The sequence below is a fragment of the Stylophora pistillata genome, chromosome 8 (assembly GCF_964205215.1).
Source record: "Stylophora pistillata chromosome 8, jaStyPist1.2, whole genome shotgun sequence".
Lineage (NCBI taxonomy): Eukaryota > Metazoa > Cnidaria > Anthozoa > Scleractinia > Pocilloporidae > Stylophora > Stylophora pistillata.
This window is the reverse complement of record NC_142526.1, coordinates 8,017,575-8,041,004: the sequence shown is the minus strand read 5'-3', so window position 1 is coordinate 8,041,004 and position 23,430 is coordinate 8,017,575. Positions and strand designations below refer to the sequence as shown.

General features: G+C 40.1%; 2 protein-coding genes across 3 annotated transcripts in view; both read left to right on the top strand.

The window, feature by feature from the left end:
• LOC111328603 (uncharacterized) overlaps positions 1-797 on the top strand; it is a 115,291-nt gene extending 114,494 nt beyond the window's left edge. The window contains 1 exon segment of the mRNA XM_088729313.1: positions 532-797. Coding sequence (XP_088585439.1) covers positions 532-782 — 251 coding nt within the window. The 3' untranslated portion in view covers positions 783-797.
• A 1,358-nt stretch (positions 798-2,155) lies between these two features.
• On the top strand, positions 2,156-21,258 carry LOC148724785 (uncharacterized). 2 transcript variants are annotated; one of them, XM_088729312.1, is made up of 18 exons: positions 2,156-2,192; positions 3,127-3,339; positions 3,626-3,835; positions 4,662-4,886; positions 5,459-5,665; positions 6,079-6,285; positions 6,926-7,138; positions 7,552-7,761; positions 8,147-8,248; positions 9,068-9,251; positions 9,710-9,919; positions 10,889-11,151; positions 12,253-12,460; positions 14,345-14,590; positions 14,829-15,097; positions 15,973-16,310; positions 19,649-19,925; positions 20,513-21,258. In XM_088729312.1, the coding sequence occupies exons 1-17, from the start codon at positions 2,171-2,173 to the stop codon at positions 19,907-19,909; spliced, it is 3,588 nt and encodes a 1,195-aa protein (XP_088585438.1). In that variant the 5' UTR covers positions 2,156-2,170; the 3' UTR covers positions 19,910-19,925; positions 20,513-21,258. The 2 variants fall into 2 exon arrangements, with proteins under 2 accessions (XP_088585438.1, XP_088585437.1); XM_088729311.1 differs by lacking the exon at positions 2,156-2,192 and having other exon boundaries at positions 2,988-3,339.
• The last annotated feature ends 2,172 nt before the right edge of the window (positions 21,259-23,430 follow it).

Here is a 23,430-nt window from a genome sequence, read left to right as displayed (position 1 = left end):
TGCGAGTTGTACATGTTCTACTTTTAAATATAAAAACATTAATAAAGTTTGTTCGTTTGTTGATCGTCATCACTATGGTCAAAATGTTTTGGACTCACGAGGTGCAGCTGATATATATCGTTATCGATATGAATACGTACCACGCTAAATAAATGTCAATTTGTTTTTCATCTTACTATCGACGTCAGAGAAAATAATTTTTTCGGCGCGTGACACGTTGACGCGAGCAACGTTGTCTGTGCTCTTATCGACAACGGCAATTTGGCCAATCAGATTATGACGTTAACACCGATTCTGGTTAAAATTTGAAATAGATAAGCACTCGTCTGTTTTTCAAAGACTACAAACTTCGCCTGCTTTCCGACTCTAATTTTTTAAACCTCTGAGCAGCTCACCCTTGCGAAATCGTTTGATTACCTAAGGAAAATCGACCAAACCTTAAGAGCAATTTATCAATTGTTTGTGTACCCAATCACAGCTCTTGCCCAGCCAACTTTTTAACGTATTTTAATTTTTTTCCATGTAAAACAGTAACTTGTAAAGAGATCAAGTGTGAATTCTACGGCAAATGTGTCAAGAAAGATAGAAAACCCGTGTGTCAGTGTTCTAAAAAAAAGGATTGTCCTTCTTCAAAATATCCCGTATGTGGATCCGATGGCAAGCAATACAGCAGTACGTGTGAAATGGAGGTGGAATCGTGCAATAACAAAAGGTCCATCACAGTCAAGAACAAAGGAGTGTGTGGTATGTGCAAATGTTCATACGTTTGTTTATTATGTTGATGGTGGGTTTATATCCAGGGTATGTGGTGTGGTGTACCTGTCGATGCAGCAGAAGCCCTCAAACTCGAACTAGAAAGATTAACGAACAATGGTTCAAGTTATCGGGATTGGTGATGAATTTCAACTATCCCGTTGGGAATGTAGGTCCTTTTTTTTTTCAGCTGATAAGTTTCATATGTTGTACGCATGTCTTATTCCTCGATTATTTTTACTCTAAACAATGTTTCTTTCCTATTCTTTTTTTCATGACTTTCACGGATTTCTTTCCGACACGATTCAGAACGAGGTAAGTTAAACAGGTAGAAAACTCAACATCTATTCATGTTTCCAGCACTATTGTAGCAACTACAACAAAAGAAAGGAATTATGCGTTGTACGCGTTAGTCTGAAGCGCAATTAGGGCTTCTAAGCAATACATCTTGGGATGATCGTCTGACTGAGGTACGTCCTGAGGAGTTTGTGACAGAACATGAGCAGAAGACGTCGTGAAAGTTAAGTAAGGACGACCGCGTCAGCGGAATGCTTTTAGGTCTGTTTGGTCAGTAAAGCTGATTTTATCAGCTCAAGTAACCTTGATGAGCTGTGATTGGTCAGTTTCGACCGTCCGACAAAATTAGTTCGTTCAGTTCGTCCGTCCGTCTATAACGGTTTCTTCTGAACATAAAAGGACTCACTTTACAGCGACAAGAGCAAAGATTGCTTCTTTTTTCTATTCACAAACCGTGTCTTCATTCCTGTGCGTTGTCAATTATGTCTTGTATGTAATTGATGTACATGTAATCATCTCTGCTCATTAACTTAGCAACTGTTGTTCTTTAGAAACTATTTTCTCCACAGGAAATGAATAGATAGAAAAAAGCTTTAGGAATATTACTCAATTTGTCAAAAACGCAATCAACGTGTAGTTGTATTCTTCGCAAATTTATCTAAAGGATGGTATGATTTTCAAAGGTCTAAAACTAGTTTTCGACAAAAGAAGGTCCTGTGGTAACACACATCCTGACAACTTGATCTACGCCTTGCGTGCCTATGTTTTGAATTACTATCGGAAGTTCAAACTTCAACTCATTGCGTTTCGATGTATTCTGTTGGAATCTTTTTCTGCAGTTTGCTTTCAACACTCTTTTAATATCTCTTGTTCTCTCCTAACTTAAAAATGTTACTTTGTGTCATCGATTTTCCATCCTTCCCACACAGACAATCCATGTTCTACAAAACTGTGTCCTTCATACGCTGAGTGTAGGCTCGACAGTAACAGAGAACCGCGGTGCTCATGCGTGAAGCGGTGCTCTTTCAAATATGATCCCATATGTGCCAGCGATGGCAAAACATATGTGAATGAATGCTTGTTTAGAATCACAGCCTGTCTACTGAATGGGAACCTAACCATGTTACACGAAGGCCAATGTAGTGAGTTTTAATGTCTTCTTAATTTCCTTCTTTGTGAGTCAAGGTAATGATATTTTCATGTCACTGATATTGCTCTTGAGCTATCTTGGAGCAATCTTGAAATTGTTCTTGTGAACGTCTTTTTGCAATTGCTCTGGCGTTCATCTTGCCATAATAAGTGTTTATTTATATGATCGTGTCTTTTCTTTTATGCAGTTGTCTCTAAGACATCAACTGAACGATGTCTATCAGCAAATGACACACACACACACACACACACACACACACACACATACACTTTATTGATGCTCCCTAAGTGGGCTTTTCGGCTCAATAGAATAAAAAAAAAAAAATAAAAAAAAAAAAATACAAATATATAAATTAATTGAGAATGTAAATACAATAATATTATAATTTAAGAGAAAAATCGAGTTTCCAGATGGGATTTGAACCCACGACCCTCCGTGATCACGGAGGGTCGTGGGTTCAAATCCCATCTGGAAACTCGATTTTTCTCTTAAATTAAAAATTGTTTATTTCATCTAAATATTATAATTACAAAATATATATCAATAATATAATATATCAACTTAATAAAACATTGGCAAGATGACGTCTAAAATTCCTGGGGCATTTCAAGGACTTAATGTTATCATTCAAGGAGTTCCAGAGTTTGGCTCCTCTGAAAGCAAAGGAGCGCTGCCCTGTTGACAGGCGACATAAAGGTATATCCAAAGCACCAGATGATCGAGTTTGTCTATTATGGACTTGAGAACGTGATTTAAACATATCAGCAAGATATGACCTTTCGATATCTCCAACGAGATCCTCATGATTTCACCTTGTACTTTTAATTGTTCTTCGTATCTTTTTAATAATTCGACTGTTTTCTCTTCTGCGTATATTCAGTCATTTTCTCTTTATTTTCCTCTGCTTTTTCTTTACACTTTCTCAGCGCCATGTTCTACTGTCACGTGTCAGCGCTATGCAAAGTGTGTGTCCAATAATGATACCACCCTTGGCGTGTGTGTCTGTCCTCGTGACTGTTCCTATGAACCACGCCCTGTATGTGGCAGTGATGGAGAAACTTACATCAACGAGTGTCAATTGAAAGTTACCTCATGTAATCGGAAAGCGAACGTGTCCGTTATTCGTGCGGGGGATTGCAGTAAGTTCTCATTTACCTTTTTTCTATCCTTTGGATCTCAATTCTTTTAGCTTGTCCAGCACTAAAAGAAATATCTATATTATCTATTTTCGTAGAAGTCTACTCTTGATCCAAGTCACGTTATCCTCAAACAGCCTTGCTCAAAAATACATGACCTTCTATTCATTTTCACCCATTTAGTCAGGGTGTAGTTGTCATAGCCTCAATCAATTCTAATTCCGCTTTGCTTAACTTTTTTTCTGTCCATCTCTCTCTTTACCTTCTTAATTCCATTGTTACCTCTCAGATCCTTGTTACTCCAAGACCTGTCCGCCATATGCTAAGTGTGTTTCTCAGTCCCAGACCTCCGCCGTCTGCGTATGTCCCGGCAAATGCCCACTGGTTTATAAGCCAACTTGTGGCACGGATCGCAAGAGTTATTTCAACCTGTGCGCTCTCCATCTGGAAGCTTGTCAATCAAATATAAACATCACAGCAGCTTACAAGGGAACGTGTGGTATGCGGCCATCACCTGTCATTTTCATCTTCACTTCAACGTGTAATTCATAAGGGATTTCACTTTCTTCTTGTGCCTTTTCAAAACATTTCATTTCGGTTATGGGTAGCCTCTTTTCGACGCAACACTGAGGCTTCAGCGGTCAGAACGTTGGAGTCTTGATCGAAAGATTCTGGTTTGATCCTCGATTGCGTCATTGTGCTGTGTTCTCTGGGAAGACTGTTCTCTTACAGTACCTTTCTCCACCCAGGAGAGTAAATGAGTCATGGTAAACTGTTGGGGAAGCTCGATGCATCCAATCCAGGGGGAGGAACATTTAAAGTGGTCATTTCATGTCCTGGAAACTGGTGATAAGTACGGGTAGTCATAAGCCGCGAAGCTTGTAAAATATAATCTCCTTTCTATCATGTAGTAAAAATAGTTGAAGTTTGTTCTCGAGCCAATGGTCTGCCCAGCTACCCACCTTATCCCGGTTTCCAGGAGTATTACTTCTCCCCCCTGAATGGAATGCCAGGCTATCGCAAAGTTCCTTCCCCCCTCCCCCTTCTCGCACATCATCAGACTTCCCTAGCAGGTCGCCAGTACCCATATACACTCCTGGGTGGGGAGGGGTGCTATGAGGGTACAATGTTTTTCCTGAAAACACAACACATTGACCCATTGAGCATTGACTGTGAGACCAGCGCCTCTGCTTTTCTGAATTCAAAACGAGTATTTGATGATCTCGTTCTTCTTCTAACTTTTCCTCTCGGGTTTTTCTTCCTTTGGCTCACTTTTCCTTCTTTTCTTTTTCCCCACCATCGCTCTTTCTCCTTTGGTGTTGTAGACAGTCCCGAGAATCCTTGCGCTCTCAGAAGCTGTCCACCACACGCCAAGTGCGTTGTCGCGGCTAATGGTACAGCGGACTGCGCATGCCCCAGGTCTTGTCCTACGTCTTTAAATTTTGTGTGTGGGAGTAATGGAAAAACCTACAGTAACACTTGTGAATTGAAGAGAGACTCTTGCAGAAGAAACAAAGTTATTAGAGTTACCCACAAGGGCTATTGCGAACGTAAGTGAAGATGTCTTCGGTGTTTCATTTTTCTCTTGATATGTCACACAGTTGTGGTGGGACTGTTTCAATCTGATTTGCAGATCGCTTCACCAAAAACTGTGTCTAATAAATCATTTAACCAACTAATCAATGCACCAACCAATAGTTGCAAGTTCTCCCTCAATCACCTTTGTAAGGTCGCCCGTAGAACGAATGCTTCTTAGCTAGTAAACGAGGGGGCGAATTCATAAATATGGTTGGGGTGAACTTGCAATTGGGCGAATTCCTCACAAACTCATCAGACTTACTAATTGACTATAAACGTCCATATTGAGGTCTATTTATTCCACTTTTCTACAGATTTTTTTGACTGCTCAAAATTCCTTAACGATTTCTAATAGCAATAAGAGAGAGATATTATTTTCATTTAACTACTTATCAAGTTTTTTTATACGAAGAAAATTACTAATCGATACCAAAGGAACATTTCATCGACACATTGACTTTACAATTTATGCCATTTAAGCATAGTAACTTGACTAACATCATGTTAATCTAATCACCTCTTTAATCTGTTCTAATCTTTGAAGTGCCTTGCCATGAACGCAAATGCAAACACGGTGGATATTGTGAGCTTGTTAACAACACCACACCCCGCTGTCGATGCCCTAGGTGTCACTTTAGATACAAGCCTGTCTGTGGCACTGACAAAAGATCTTACCTAAACCACTGCCTTCTTAAGCAGCACGCCTGTCTTACCCAGAGTCCAATTTCCGTTGCGCAGCACGGTCGTTGTTGTAAGTGCAGTAATTTTCCTTACTTCCAATTAATTCTATAGTTTTGGTTATTTTTAAAAATTTATTATATTTATTTTTTTTTTTGTAACCTCTAATTTGACAATATTTCATGTTTGAGTCTCCTTAGAAACGACTCTATTTTCTTATGTTGAAAATTATTAGAAACTAGTAGCTCATCAGATATTCTCACAAACTTTTTGTCTCTTTTCTCCTACCCTGTTCTGACGAAAATATTGCAATGATGTGTAATTTTGATGTTTGGTTACAACTCTTCCCCTTTTCCCAGTCTTTTCTTATGTACCTATTCCAGTATAAAATGAAACGCAACCAAAGGTTTTTCCGCTTTCATTAAGGGGTCTTACCATCCTTTAATCTTTTGCTATAATGTTCCCATCATCACCACCTCTTCCCAGCATGCAATAGCTCCCGCTGTCAACACGGCGCCAAATGTGTGCTCCAGGAGGATGGGTCAGAATCGTGCCAGTGCCCTCTCGGCTGCTCGTTATCTTACAAACCCGTATGTGGTACCAATAAGAAGACTTATGTTAACCGATGTGCACTGGATCTAGACACGTGCCTAACAAATGGATCTGTGATGCTCGCACGTGAAGGAAAATGTTGTAAGAGAATTTGACGTCCTCGTATTTTCTTAACTCTTCTTTTAAGCTTGTTTTATCACTGAACCTTTTCAAACTTTTAGCTCAAGAGCTGTGGAATCCCGTTTTCGAAAATCTGTCTTTTTAAATCTGTTTTCCAAGTTCTATGTGGAACTGATTGTCAAAAATGGTTTCTTAGTGCAAAATCTCTACTGACAGAAATTAATTTATTGGCTTGTGCCACTTTCTCTTCCATTTATCTTCCGGTTATCTTAACCGTTACACCCGAACATTAGTATGCATATTCTTCATACACTGTTTTCTATACATTTCCCGAGGTGCTGGCAAGGAGAGGATATTTTTGACGGTGATCATTTCCCTTATTCTCCTGACCTTGATGTGTGATTCAGGGGTGATATGAGTAGGAGAAATTAGATGTTTATCACTCTTATCTGTCGAAGGGTTAATCGATGAGATTTCTTGAGCATGGCTGAAAATATCTTCGGGTAGCTTGTAAAAAAGTTCTGACAAGACATCGTCAATTCGCATTCACCCAGTAAAACTCTTCCTTCATTCCTCCAACTATTCTTCAAAATTAAACCAATATATTTTCTTAATATTTCTTGCTCTCATTTTCTTGCCTTGTTACCTTGTATTCACCTAGTCGTGGGTTGCGCTGATATCACGTGCAACTTCTATTCCACGTGTGTGGAGAGACCTGACGGACAGGCAGCTTGTGTGTGCAGTGAACGATGCGATATGAAATTAGACCCTGTCTGTGGCAGTAACGGCAAAACGTACATCAACGAATGTCTTCTCCGAGTGGACGCCTGCAAACAGCGAAAGAGCTTTGTTGTGTTGCAGAAAGGAGCATGTAGTAAGTTAAGTGAGGCGTGCATGTAAAGCAGAATACTTCCCACTTCCCTAGCACCCTGAGAACGGTGTGAACTCTTGACCTTTCGTCGCTCTCTAGAAGAGCACCTATTTTCCTTTACTCTTAGTTCTTTTAATCTGGCAGCTATATAAATTACGAAATGTCAAAGATCTTAAGTATACTCAGTATCAATCTTCAAGGCTTTCATGCTCTTTTACCATCTTTTGTCTAAACACCTTTAAACAACTTGGTTTTACAGAACTACTTTGATTACTTTCTTGAGTTTGCACAATTTCTTTCAAGTGGTATTTCTTTCTTCTCCTTTACTCGTTGCTAGTTGATGGACAGGGTACTTCTTCATAACTTGAACAATAAATGAGAGACCCTATTTTGCAATCTTACTTCTTCCTATTCAGCTCCCTGTGCTCTTCTCAAATGTGACTTCTACGCTGAATGCAAAGCGCAGCTCGACGGCTCCTTGGAGTGTGTCTGTCCCCAGCAGTGCCCGCTGTCCTTCGACCCTGTGTGTGGTACCGACGGACAGACTTATCTCAATGAGTGTACACTTCAAGTGGAATCTTGTAGAACTCAGACCCGTATTACTGTGGCCAGACGGGGACAGTGTGGTACGTATTCACTAGCATCTGGGAATTTTGTTTGCCCATCCGAGAAAAAGTTTGCGGATCCACGATTTTTCTTAGGAGGGATCACTGAAGTCTGCTCTGACGAATAGAATAGCTAATGCTCGAAACTCCATTGCCAAAGTATCATTTGTACCGGGTCTCACAAACCACATAAGATTTTTTTCTTTTTTTTTTTTCAATACTAGTTTTCTTTTTCTACTTAGCCTTATTAATCGCCCCTTTCCATTCTTCTCTCTAGATACATGACAGATAGCTAGTGGTTTACTCTAAAGAAAATCTTTTTCTCTTGCTTTGTCTTGAAAGTGATTTTCCTCACTTTATTCTCACTCTGCTTTTGTCTGCGTTTTATCTGGGACGTTGTACTTAGTCTGCGTCGGTGGAAACTGTCCGCGTCCTGCAAGGAGGTCTAGACGATCGCGAACCAAACGCGCAGTTTTCAAACAATTGGTTTCCAGGTCACTAACACTCCGTAAGTTCTCTACATCTTTCCTAATCTTCTAAAGTTGCCTTTTTTGCTTGATTACATTGCAAACCTATCTTACCCCTTCTTAAAGTTCTATTATCATGTTTTCCTTCGGCATTGTGTTTGGAGATGTGACGTTTCTCAAGGGTGAAAGTATGATAGAACTGCCAAGGTAACCTTGCTTATTTCCTTCAGTAATACTTCCTACGCTCCATCGACTGACCAAGAAACACTATCAGATGTAACTCAGGTTTCAGCGTCTGAGAAAGATCACTACCACGAAGAACTCGAACTCTGTTATCTAACCAGAATAGAAAACTTGGGAAAAAAGTTACCCGAGAAGTTTAAATGTTTTTATGAATCCACTATGAGACTATAGGACAGGATAAAATAATGTTGTTTGCACAATATGTGTGAACGTTGAGCCAATCAAAGCGGCGGGAAATTTAACTTCATTTCAAGCTGGGATGAACGCACGGTTATGGTGGAGAACAATCACGCATTCCAAGGCAGCCAGGCAGTCCCGAGGTGTGACCAATCGTGGTCGTAATTGGCCATTTGCTTCCGTATGATGGTCGTGGCGAATTAATTATGAATTGTACTTGGAGACGCGGTGGCCAAAAACATGAAAAACTAAATTATCTCCTCCGTGTGCTATGCACTTCCTTGTGGGTTAGTTCAGAGAACTTGGTGAACTCAGCTGATAAAATTGTTAATTCTCATCATTTGTTTGCCAGATAATGATTTATATTATAATTTCGAGAATTTTCCTTTTAATCACAAATGTGAGCGTAAGGGTTGACGAATGCTGTCCCTTATCGTTAGGTCAATTGGTTGGCTTCAGAGGTGACGGTTACTTGGAGTACGGAACTTTGTCAGGTGTGCAGACAGAAACAAATATTACGATGAAATTCCGACCAATCAGTCGCACTGGTGTCATACTGAGTAACCAAGACACCGGTAGAGATTTTATCTTCATTCTCTTGAAACGCGGACAGGTGATATTCAGGTATGTTATTTAGTTTTACGCTTCCCATGCGCCCAGGTTTTATTGGTTGTAAACATTTATAAGAGCAGAGAGACCTGGAATTGTGTTTTGGGGTAGATAAAAGCCCAGCGATTCCTTAATAGAAGAAGGAAACAGCTATAATGGGAATTGTTTTGTCAGAGCGCAGTTACGCACTTTGAAAACAACCATTTTGTGCAATTTGATTTGATAGTAAAAAAAAAGTATCATTCACAAAACGCTTCATTTTTCTGCGGTAAAGATTTGACTCTCAGGTAGACAATTAAAAACAACTTCTGTCGAAAGTCAATTAAATCCTTCCCCCATCCCCCCCACTCTCCCCCACTTATATAGCTGATGTTTAACCCTCGGTTTCATTTAAATTTCGCATGAAGCAATGACTTTCTGTCATGCACGTGTAGTTGGCACGCAGTTCTTAAAATTTGCTTATATCCTTCCAGTTATGACCTGGGCAAAGGACCAGTCGAAATCATAAGCAACCAATTTGTGAGGTTAAATGACTGGAACCAGCTGCGTGTGTACAGGAAAGGTATCAACGGGTACCTGGAGCTGAATGGAGTGCGTGTCAGCGGTGCCTCGCCTCTAGGCCTCAGACAACTTGATATCGATCGTAAGATGTTCCTTGGAGGAATTGTCACCATACAAGGAGGGTAAGAAAATGGCCGTGTCAAAAGCAAAAAATTTTTATGTGCTTTTCCTTTGTTCTATTAAGTCGCCTCTACGCACAAGTAGGTTTCCAAGTACAGTATTCTCCCTTAAGCACGATAGCTGAAAAAGATATTTTGGATCGATGTCCGTTTCTTAGCAACTTCGCACCTACCTCCCCTCCCCTATCTTGACAAAAGCTAACTGATAACAAGTTAGGGTTACTGTTGGCACACAAATACTCAAGATACTGACAGTGATTCGAAATTTTCAAACCGATACGATAGTCCTTTCACCTGTTGAATTTTTCAAGAATGCCAAACAATTTTAGGTGATGATAAGAGGAACTGCAGGCTCACTATTTTACCGGTTACCTCCTGAAAAGGACAACTCTACAAGAAATCCTTGTTTTTTCACTGAAAAATTCAGGTTTTCACTGTTTTTGTTTGTTTGCTTGTTAGTTTTTTTTACTTTTGACCCAGCGAGAGATCGAGTTTTCCCAGCCTTTCACTTACTTGCGTCGTAGTCCGGACTTGTTTTGACTGCTTATTTACGCGATCTCGTGTTGGGTTATTGGTAAGAAACTTAAGTAAACCACGACAGAGACTGCAACGAGGCGTGGAAAAAAAAAAGGTCTAATGGATAGAACAATAGTTAAGCACGTGTGTTTTAAAACTTTGTATCTTTTTAAGCCAAGGGAAAAAAAAACTTGAAATCGCTAATTGGTTTTTTATCTTTCCGCCCCCTGGGGCAAAAGCTCAAAGTCCTGGTGGGATGTAGATGCTTTGAATTGATCGGCGCATTAAGGTCCCCAATTCTTGTATCAATTCTCCCGGCTTCTTAGAGTTTAAACTTGAAACATCTTTCTTCAGTATTGTTGTCCCATATACCGATGAAGGAAAGTCGTTCGCTTTTATAAAATTCTGACGTAAATATCATGTTTTGTTTGTTTGTTTTTTTTTTTTTTGCATCAGCACTGGACTACTTGGAGTAAAAGCTGGTTTCTATGGATTGATGGCAGAACTTATCATCAATGGTGTGCAGTACGACTTGCATTTACAAGGCCTAGTTAAGGGCCAACCTTTGAACGGTGTGAACGCCTTTTACATGACAAAGGGCGCGGAAGACATGTGCTTGATGACTCCGTGTGAACACGGCGGCGGGTGTTCAATTCTTCAAAACAAAATAAGGTGTGACTGCCCGAAAGGATTTCTGGGTGATCGCTGTCAACTACGAGGTGTGTACCGTCAACATTTTTATTCTCAATCTTTGAATGTCTGTTATCCTTATTGTCTGTCAAACATTTCCTTTAATTTTAAACTCAGTAATTTGGTGATTAATCAATTGATATCCTCTGCTCATTACCTTTCTGCCTGGTGGTGGATTGATAATGTCCAGAGAATTAACTTATTGAATTGGTTATCCCTGGGAGTGAATTGGTTATCACTGGGAGTGAATTGGTTATCCCTGGGAGAGAATTGGTTATCCCTGGGAGTGAATTGGTTAATGGCAAATCCCCTGCGATGGGAAGCAAAAGTGAATTTTGAAAAAGCATGGAAATAAATTTGAGCTATTTGTGCATTTGGTTCAAAGGTCGCCTCCTCGAAAAAATACCGTAAATTTATGCTCACAAATACTCTTTTTCTCTACGGGTCAAGGGCCACTGAATTGTGAGCAAAATTCCCCTCACACCACGAAATTCACTTACTTTTCTCAACCACGAAAAAAGTACTAAGGGACTATTTTCTATCGTTAAGAAATCATACAATTTAACTCAACGACAGCTTAACTCAAGCTTTTGTCCATGTAAACTTTCTCCTTATTTTGTGATAGATTTGATCAGCTCGCATGCAAGAAACTCTCCACTGTTTGTTAGTTTGCTCTCTTATATTAGTTTGAATTAATCAACTTAGGTCGTTATTTTACTAGGGCATCACTATTTAAATTCTGGGTACTGAGACCTCGTTTTTTTTTTTAATCCATTATTTTTCTACGTTCAATTTGCTTTGCTTTAAAGATGGTAACAGTTTTACATTAATTAACTTACACTGTAAGGTACACTGGCAGCACATCTTCTCTTCTGCTTGACCCATGCTATTTAAGCCACTTGCGTTAGCACCTCTCATTGTTCAATCAAACGAAAACCAAGCGTGTTTATCGCGCGATTGATCAAATAAAAATCCCAAACTCTGAACAATAGCTCTTCTCTGAGTTCGAGTATGTTAGCCTGCTTGAAAATGGGTTCACATTTCAAGTACTGTTCCAACCAAATCTTGTTTTCAGTTCAAGAATCCTCTTTAGCAAATCTAAATTTGTCCTGTTTCATTCTTTGTTTCAGCTAATGTACCTTACTTCCAAGGTGGAGCTATCGCATTGGGTAGTGCCTACATGAATTGGCGTTGGAATTTAATGTTTACGACGAGGGTAGACGTATTCAGTGCTGTCTTTGGTATTCGACCTGAGCAAAATAATGGCCTTATCATGTACTCGGGATCTGCGAACGCTTTCATTTCGTTAGCCATAATTAATGGCCAGATTCAATTCAGGTATGGTCGAGGAGCGTTACTCGTTTTTTGATGGAAGGGTTGGGAATTAAAATCGTTGAAATGGGTAGTTATTATATACTAAAACAGTGGATAGCGTTGAAGGCGCGCTCTGATTGGCTAGTCAAACTCCGAATATCCTTTGCTATTTACCTACGAGCAACTCGGGATAAAATGGCGTCCGTGACAAGCGAAGAAATCACTCAAATTAACGACGAAGCAGTCCCTGAAAACAAAAAGAAAGCGGCTAAATTTGGTTTAGCCGTGTTTAAAGGTAATGGTTTAGGTTTTTAACCCGGAGTTTATCGATAAAAACCAATGAGAAAGGTTTTGTTTACAAATGGAAATTAATCTTGCGTAACCTCACTTGTTCACTTCCACGCGTGAAAATGTTGGAATCGTTGCTGGAATGTTTGAATTAAACTCAATTTTTGGTGGTGTGTATTATCTCACCCTTTTAGTATATACGAAAACAACTATTCACCTCAGTGTTGGTGGTTAGCGGGGGATATTTACCTCCCCGCTTCGCGGCTCGGTAAATACCCACCACTAACCACCTCCACTTCGATGAATAGTTGTTAGTTATTATATGCCTGTGTCTCACAAGTACTGGGAACTACCGAATTCACGAATTTGATTGGCTGAAATCAATATTGAAAGCGGTCTAGATTTTCCCATCTCGACCGGCATCTAGACCGGCCTAGAGAAAAAAGGTACAAAGAATATAAAAAATTGGCATATAAGACACAGCCATATAATAAACATCTTATTAACCGAGCAAGGTGGGTTTGTATAGGGCGAATCTTGACCTCGGTCGCTGGCACAGACCTCACTGCGTTCGGTCTGTACCGGCGACCTCGGTCAAGATTCTCCCATACAGGCCTCCCGCTCGGTTAATAGGAACTAAGACTTAAAGCGTAAAAATGACCAGAATGACCCAACTGACTCACTGACGTAAAGACCGAGTGACTATGTGTCTGTCTGGCTAATAGAGGTGGCGATTTTCCTTTTAAAGTTTGGACATGAATTGGTACGGGGCATAACCAGATAATTTGGTTTTATCCATTAAGTTTATTATGTAAATTGGCCACTGTAGATAGTTTCTTAAGCTGATTTTTTCAATAGTAGCCCTTCCACAGAGCGAGTTGACTGGCTATTTAACCTATTGACTTAGAGGCTGACTAACCTTAGGCCGACCGAGTGTCTGTCTACCTGCCTTGCTAACTGACCAACTGTTTGACTAACTGACTGACTAGTTTATTTGGTTTTATCAACTGAGTTGGCCATCGTAAATTGGCCATCGTAGAAGACTGTAAAAGCTGACGATTCGAGCGTTTGCCCTTCGTCGTTCGCTCTGACGAAGGGCTAACGCTCGAAACATCAGCTTTTAAACTCTTTTCCGGTGGCCAATTTACATCATTAACTTAGTTGATAAAAACAAACTACCTTGTTACCCCCACCGACGCAGCACCATAGTTTCTCTAGTAACTTACCCCCTTTATTGATTTGACTGACTGGCTGACTTACTGAGCGATTTCCTGACCGACTTAATAGCATCTTGACTGATAGTTTGATATACTTATTCATTGATTTGCCCTCTTAACTAAACGACCAAGTGATTCACTGTGTTAACAGATTGGCCCACTGACCGACCGACCAACTAACTCACGGACTGATTGAGCGACTATTTCGACTGGTTTACAGTCTGACTAACTGACCAACTAAGTGACTGCCTGACCGACTTCCCCTATGACTGAATGAATAACTAATTTTTTGACTAACTAGCTGACCTACAGACCGACTGACTCACGGACTGATGGAGTGACTTATTGACTCATTTACTGACTGACTGACTGACGGATTGATTGATTGATCCATTTCTTGTAGGTTCAAACTTCGCCAAGGCAGAGCTAGTACGACAATCAGCACGGACTTCGCCCTGCAACTGAACGCTTGGTCTAGTATCGAGGCGCACATTGATATCGTGGGCGCAGGTGTAGCCTTGGGGTCTTTAGTAGTTGACAGCAAAAGCTTCACGTCAAGAGTATCAGGCTTCTCGACCGCGCTATATTCCAGTTTACTACAGGAAAGAGTATACATTGGTGGAGGGTCTACAGCTAATGCTGCTATCATGTAAGTGACACGAAAGCGATTTGGAGAGACAAACAACCATCCTTACCGACTTCTCTCAGTCGGCGTGACCAGCTCGTTTTCAACAATCTCGAAAATAATATTTACCGCGCTCTGGTAGATATCTTGCGTTTGAATTTTTCTTTGGATTTGCTAAATTTGTAAGTAATAAAATCAGGTCTATAATGTAAATTTTTTTTTTATATAAAGTTCTACAACAAATCCATTCGTTGCCTTTCAGTTTTGAAAGGACGGGGGTAAGAGCTGGTTTTAAAGGCTGTATGCGGGACTTCGTATCCGAAGACGAAGATTTGCGTGAGAGACCGCTGGACATATCCGTTAGCTTTGAAGAAGGGGAAAAAGAGGATCCCGCTCGATTATTCGTCAAGGTAACGAAGTGCGGATGTAAAGACCAGCCTTGCCAAAATGATGGAAAATGCGCACAGAGAAAGAGGGACTTCCGCTGTGACTGCAAATTAGGATTTACCGGGCCACAGTGTCAAATCAAAAGTAAGACCTCTATGTGCTCCATTTTTTTCTTTGTTGCCTTGTGGCAGATCTTCAACATCTCTCTGTATAATCAATTTAAAGCACGAGGGCCGAGGTGGTGAATGTTAGACCGAGGTCTTGGGAGAACGAACCGAGCGCAGCGTGGTCCGTATAAGAATAACCGAGACTCGTCGACTAGTTTTGGTAGTGTCTTTTTAAGAATGAGCACATTTGTAGGGTTTACTTTCTCGTAGTTTTAGTTGCAAGTAATGAGTATGCCGGCTTTCGAGAACAAAAATACACGGCCTTGGTTTGACTGTATGGTAAAATCCCGTCCAAGTAAGAACCAATCAAAACACTCGGTATAACTCTTGACTACCTAGCCATATAATAAAAACAAGGTAGCCTCCATTTGGCGCGAAATTATCCGCAAACAGTATCTGTTCCGAGATGCGAACAATTTTCCGAGTGCAAAGCTCGAGGAAAACTTTGAGCTTCGAAGAACAGATAATGTCCAAGGACAAATATACGAACATATTTTCGCGCCGAATGGAGGCTTTTGTGTTTGCTATCCTTCAAATATTTTTAAGCGCTGAAAAAACGTTTACAAATAGCTTACCGTTTACGAACTGAGGTGTTCACTTTTCAGAGTTCCGTGATACAATTTTATGAAAAAAAAAATCTTTCTTTTGTAATAAAAACAACGTTTCTCATCCTGAGTTAAATTTTAAGCACAGAGTTTTCCGTGTCAGACTTAAGGTTTGAAAATTGGGAAGTATTATTAATATCCTCGGGTATCCCTCAGTTTTATTCGGGAAAAATCGGTCACGCGATGCGTTTTGGCAAATATACTTGTTGGATATAATCGGGATAATCTGTGTTGTGTACCTTGTCAGGTTGCGGTGGAAATGTCAAGTTTGACGTAGGATTCGCCATAGATGGCTCCAATTCAATCGACGACAATGAATACCGCCTAACCAAAGATTTTGTCAAAGACGTCATCAAGGCCTTTTCCATCTCAGAGGATGGAACTCATGTTGCCTTGCTGCAGTATGCGAGCAGAGGAATTATGGAAATCTACTTTGATGATGATGAATATCGAGATCCAGACTTACTTCTAAAAGAGGTGGAAAACGTGAGAGCCCTCAGGGGTGCGGCGACTGATATTGGAGATGGTCTGGAGGTGGCGCTGACGGAAATGTTTTCTACCAAGAATGGAATGAGAGGCAATGATGTAAGTACTATAGTTTTTTATCCCCTCCCTTTAGTCTCGTCAGTTAAGTAAACCAGACCAAAAAAGAAAAAAAGTGAATGATGAATAGTCTTAAAGTAAATTATAATTCAAGGGAGACAGACTTCCGTTTCCGTCTACATTTGAAAATGGACAGATCTATGGTGGCCTAGGAATGCCATAAGAAAATTATGTAGTATCTTGTTAGTTTCCCGTTATTTATTACGTTATTTCATTTTATTTTTAAACTTCAAACGAAAAAAAAATTATATCAAGATACTTTGATCAAAAAGTAAAATAAAAAATTTTAATAAATAGTTAAATGGAACGAAAATAATCTTATCTTAGCCCAGCAGTGCCATAAGGTTTTTCTTATAAAAAGAGAAAAAAAATGCGCTCGTGGCCTATCGATGCCATAGCCCACAATCCTCCTCGGTGATCTTTTGCGTGGCTCCTAAGCGATGTGCGATTGAAGCACTTCCAGTGTGTTTTTATACGATTTCGCATGGTAATTTCCTGTTTTAATCATGTCGGGTAAACGTAAGCAATGGGACGACTACAAGGAGCGCCAAGGAAAGAGAAGGGTAGGTGCAAAGAGCGTTAAAGCTAGCCCCAGGGGATCTGAAGGCACCTTGACTGTGCAGAGACTATCGGCAAACGTTCAAGGCAAGTGCCAAAAGTACAACCCAGAGGCAGATCCAGGAATTTTTGATTGGGGGGGTCCAAACTTTGGTTCAGAAAGGACTGTTAGACTTTTTTGAGGCAAATTACTTCTCCCCCACACCCCCTCCCACCACTCGCGGTTGCACGTCAAAATTCCTTGGCTGCTTACCGTTTACTTGGATTCATTAAAAAAATCAGCAAGAAGAACTTCATATATTCATCGTATCAGTTAAAAAAGGATATACAATTCTATCGATGTAAGAGTTTCAGTCTCAAAGTTGTAAGCGTCAGCTCTTTGTGGGGGGGGGGGGTCCGGACCCCCCGGACTCTCCCCCTGGATCCGCCACTGCAACCGCATTGGGCCTTTAACCCTCGTGCTATTCGACAAAGAACCAACTTTAAAAAATATCATGGAGGCCTGTAAGTCGCATTTTGGAACAAATTGCAAATGTGATGTCCTCGCGGCCGAACGCGGGCCCTTGTACACGCGTGAAAGTCGGATCAAAGACTACTCCGAAGGTCATTCACATCAGATTTGTGGAATATGAGCAGTCGCAAAAAGCCGACCAACCAGTCTTCGTCCGGCCATTACATAAACGTGAGCCAGTTAGCCCAGGAGAGTGCAATAGTGCGGCTACAGCTGTTACAAAATCGTCCGTAATACCGCGTTTTGTCTCTCTTCGTCAAATGCTGAAAGTGGGCCAGCTTATAGAACCAGAAACAAATGTTGTCACACTCCATCTACAAGAAGTCATTGAATTGAAGTGGTTAAACCCTTTTTCGGTCACACTTTCACTGCATCGTAAGTATAATTTTATCGTGTCAGCGGTCGTAACCGTTTCGTAAAGTGAAATAGAATGACACAGCCAGGAGAACACAGCAAATAATCATTTACTTTTTTAAAGGGTTACGACCGCTGACATGATAAAATTATAGAAGGGGAGAGGGGTCACTAGGAGCTCTCTCGAAGCAATTACCTGGCAAAAACAAACACATATATCTTATATAAAACAAACTGAACATTTATCTAGCCAACTGAAGTTGCTGGGCAACAAACATCTTACCTCGGCATTCATAAAGATAATCCAGCTAGAATTTTCCTATAATTTTCGGGTTGTTGTTTGAAGTCAAAATTCTTAAGAAATTTATCCTGGCACTGTACGTGTCTTGTGCACTGTAGATACACAAAGGAAACATCACCTTCTGGTATCCGCAAAGCTTGTCATGGCCATCTAAAGACATAGTGCAGTCCACTCCCTTTCGAATCCAGAAAATAAAGAAAATAGTGTTATAACTACTCCTACTAGCTATTTCAACGCGGCGTCATTTCAAGTAAAAAAAACGGATAAACGCTTACTTACACCAGGAACAAAAGTATTGGTTCTCCGGTGGCGCTTTGTTTTTTTCCCACACCTCCTCTAGCTTGAAGCCCTTCTGGGGAAACTTTCATCACAGTGTAAACAAGAACATGGGGCACATTTAGCCCGTGAATCTCGCGTACCTTTTGTTGCATGGAACGATAGCCAAGCAGCTGTCCCGGACCATCCATTTCGCGTGTCAGCTTCTTTGACATCCTCAATATCCGCTTCATAATTCGTGAACTTAATGTCAAAGTACAGCAGCCTGCGTGCTAAAGTTCGCTCACTCCATTGGGTATTTCGATTCTATGAAGTCTAAAATCTCACCTTTTTTTTTCAGGTTTTACGGAACGTACTTTGATAAATCATCTTCAAGCGTTTGATCTTGCATCCAGTGACCTTCCTGATTTGATTTCCCGCCACCTTTGTCATGACCCAAGTGCATTGTGGGCTATGGCAATCGATAGGCCCCGAGCGAATTTTTTTTTTTTTTCAAGAAAAACCTTATGTCACTGCTAGGCTAAGACAAGATTATTTTTGCTCCATTTAACTATTAATTAAAAATGTTTATTTTACTTTTTGATTTAAAGTATCTCGATACAATTTTTTTTTCGTTTGAAGTTTAAAAATAAAATGAAACAGCATAATAAACAACGGGAAACTAACCAGATACTACACAATTTTCTTATGGCTTTCCTAGGCCACCATACAGATCCCGGCCAACGCCCTAATTGTTACTATTCCTTCTCTGTATTCCGTGTTCTCTTGATCAAGTGGAAAGAAACCCGAAAAATATCTTGTCGAAACTCTATCGCGCATGTTTGAATTTTGTAAATCAAAATGAAATGTTATGACAATATTAGGTATTTTCACTTTACATCAAGAGAGCTGCTAAGAGTACGAAACTTGACCAAAACTTACAAACTTAAAAGCAAGGCTTTTTTTTTCAAGTGGTGTATACATATGGCAATCGACTCATTGGTTACTGCCCCGGCTGGGTGTCCTGTGGACTATTATCCCGAGCTCCATTTTTTGGCAGGGCGTGGTCAGATAGGATATTCCAAACTTTAAGGTAGTAAGACGGTGTGAAAAAACGAGGGACCAACAATCGTGCTCCGTTTTACCAACTAAAGCCTGGAACTAAATCAATACTTAGTTCGGAACAAGTCTCCCATCCAGGGAGGGGAAGTTGGAGAGAAGCAGCACTCTTGGAAAGTTTTATTCTACTAAAGCCGGGATTAGCTCCTATGGTATTTCTGGCTACTAAGCTGACTTTATTTGTAGTTTTTAACCCATGATGAATTATTTTCTTTTTTTAAGGTGAAAAAGCTGTTTATCTTTTTCACGGACGGCAAAAATACAGACACTGAGGCGGACTTAAGTGTTAAAGCGAACCAAATCAAGAACATCCCGCGCATGACGTCGATTGCAGTCGGAGTTGGGGAGGAAGTAAATCGCGATGAACTGCTGACAATAGCTTCCAGTGAGGACAAGGTTTTTAAACTCGATGAATTCGAAGAGCTGAAACTGCTCATAGATAAACTGAGACCCAGGGAGTGCCAAGGAGATGATTTTCCATAGCGTCCAATTGTATAAGGTAAGAAGACACGTAAGTATGGCGAAGGGGGAAAAGTGTATCTTAGAATAGGTATGACACTTTGGCGAGGGCACTTTCGTCTTGGTTATTTACTACAATAAATTTCTCGTTACACCCTCAATTCCCCACATTAGTGTGTTGTTTCAGGACACTCTGCCCTTACTGAACATACTCCCTACAACCTCGGGGTGATAGAAATCGCAGGAGAGGGAGTGGAAAGGACATGGCTATGAAGGAACTTGAATCCCGATAAAGTCTTGGAGAGGGAAAGAGGAGTTCCTCGTTGTACAGTTTACAAGCCTTTTTTCTTACTCTTGAAGATGATTATAAAAAACAATTTTGTATATCATGCATTATGAAAGATGTTGTGTGAGAGCATTAACGCAACCACTGTTGTGACCCTTGCCACGCAATGTATAATGTGAATTTGCAGTCTTCGTGATTGGCTTAGAGATGCAAACTTGAAATGCAAAATATAACTTAACTCAGCGAGAAGACCTACCAGAGATGACTACATTTGAATTGCTAAATCATTTGTTGAATTTTTCAGCATTACTTATATACCGCTGTCTTTTTTTGTTTTGCAGGCCACATATTTACTTCCGTAAAATAGAAAATTGTTCCATTGCTACAACCCGTTCTACAAGTAGTAGATAAGTTTTTTTAAAAAAAAGTAAAAAAGCTATGCTGCAGCTATATATTCTAAGCCTAGAACGTTAAAGCTTGTAGAAAAGAACGTATTTTAAATTTATGAGAAAGGAAAAAGTTACTTTTTTACTTGCAAGCATCACATACTCAAATAAAAACCAGTTATTGTAGGTGCAACTTTTTTATGTTATTTTAACCTAGTTTCTTTTTCTCTTTTTCTTGCTATTCTAAATTGTGTAACTACTTTAAAGTCTTGAATATTTGAAGCAATAAAACAGTGCAAATAAATCTCCTGCGTGCTTACTTTTGGGATTTAAAATGAATATCACCGAGTGTATTTCTATTGAAAATTAACAAGAAGTTAGCTAGACGGGCCCTTTCGATTCCTTAGAGTTTTAGATGATGGTACGCATGCAGCTTCACTGTTTGATTTATTTTCGATGATATGATTTCTATACGCTTGTCATGATAAGAGCAAACACTACAAAGTTGTTTTGAGCAAGACCTGTCACCAGCAGCCCATGCTTATTTAATTCCTTATTAATTAATTAACAATTATTCCACGAGCGCGCGTTGGATATGAGATGATAGATAGCCAACGAGGCGCTTACCATATTTGTAGATTATGGTACATTGGCTCATATACCATAACGGCTAAGCCAATAAAAAGTCTTGAATTCCATTATCCAATGATCCAGTTAACAATTGGTTCATGCTTTAGCGTGCACTATCGAGTTATGGAGCACGCGGGAAGTTTGGAGAGCACGAAAGAAGCGTAAGAGTTGCCCGAGGCGATAGCTGAGGGCAACTCTAGCTACTTGAATGCTCTCCAAACTTCCCACGTGCTCCATAACTCGATAGTGCACAGCTGAAAGCATGAACCAATTGTTTTAGAACATAGCCGGTGGAATTGTGCATCAAATGCGACGCGAAAAACGGACAACAATATCAGTTGAAGCGAATCGTGACGGCGCTGATGCCGAGTCTCCTTTTCCTTTGTTTTTCTCTTTTTCTGCCTCATTTAAGAACTCTAGCCCATGGGAAAAGGTCGAAACATTGTCTTCGTTTTCGGACTAGCAGGCCGAGTTTTTGTTTGTATCCATTATTGTCGCGAAATGTATTATTTTTCACCGCACTAGCAATGGCCGCTCGCGCGAAAAAAAAATTTCTGGCGAAGTCGGATTTGCTGACGCTATCAGCGTGCACTAACGGGATTTTGAGCACGCTTACGTATAATGAATTTGATTGCGCGACTCTGCTAGCTATGTTCTAATTTTTAATAAAACGTAATAGAAGACTGATGAGTAAGGAAAAAGGGTCGGACTCACTTGTATACAATACGTTCTAGTCAAACACTGCTCAAATGCGACCAAAGGGGTTCCTTCTAGGACCATCAAACTCACTTTCCTGAAGCTTATTGCTTCTACGGGATTACGAGCGTTGAACAGTCCTCTAGGATGACAAGTCTAAACCGTAGGCCCCGTCTCCTTCATCTTCTCTGTACTAGTTAACATGGGATGTTAAAGAACCCATGTACTTCTCGCACTGAAAGAGCAAGGAATGTAGCTCCTGGTTCTTTGGTCTGGCTTTGTTTCTAAAATTGGGGGCATGCGCAAAATTTTGGAAAAAAAGCAAGTGTAAACTGCCCGATACAGTCTGGCCAAAGTCTCGCACAAGTGTTAGTAAGCGCATTAGAGAATAAGTATGTATAATGAGCAACATTAATGCTACATCCTTCTCCTACTCCCCCTAAACCTGAGGAGTTTCCCAATTAATTTAGTACTATCGAGTCAAAGTGAACAACTACCACGGAGGTTTCGTATTCTTTGTCGTCTACATCGTCACGGAAAGTAATGCACCGACTTGACCTCATCTACAAACCTGGTAAAATCTGATTTCGGAGAGTGATGAGCTTCACAGGGAATATTCTAATAAACTAGGTCCGCGATGCGTGTGAGACAACAACTTCCTTTACCTCTACAATTCGTTTTAATCTTATGTTCCTAGGGAAGAGGACAAGTACCATGTTTACTCTTGTCACTAAGTTACCCAGTTGAGTTTGTTACTGTTAGTCGGCTGGTTAACTCAAATCGTTGGTTTGAGGTTTAGCGTTAAGAACCTTTCACTGAGTTCGTCTTCGGGCGCAAATTTTACGAAAGATACTTTTAGCGACATGTGCTGCTTGAATGTGTGAGTAAGTTAGTACAAAAGGGCAATAAATCAGTTAGAAATGATAAGTTATACGAATGACTTGAATATGACATAAAGTTACATCTTGAATGTTTTTATTCGAACATATGAACCGTATCTTTGCAATCGTCATGGCATAAGGGAAATCTACCCGTTTTCCATTTTCACTTTCCCTGTGTCTGGAAAAGGTTTAGTCACGCATATCAGCCATTTGTGAAAGGACTAAAAGGTGCATTATTGTGAAGATTAGGTAGATTCACCTTTATCATTTTCAGTTTCATTTCGTTTAGTATACTATCAGACCGTTTTCCCGCAACTGTTTGCTCATGACGTAACAAAATATCTTTGCAAGGAATACTACTGTCTGCGATGATTTCGTGGCATTTCTTATCTGAATTGGTCATAATCTTGATGCTCTTAGGCTTGTTTATTCATTCTAAGGAGATAAGTAGAATTATCAGTTTAACTTTCATTTAAGGCAAGTCATAGATTTTCTAAAACGAGCAAAGAAGGAGCATTGTTTATCGAAAACGCACCAAAACACGTTTTCTTTAAAACCACTTTTTATATTCTAGAAAAGACAAATTTCCGCAATATATCTGCAGGTCAACAAACGAGCTGAGCAGAATTAGACGACCTTTTTTCCCTAACAAAACAAAGATCGTAA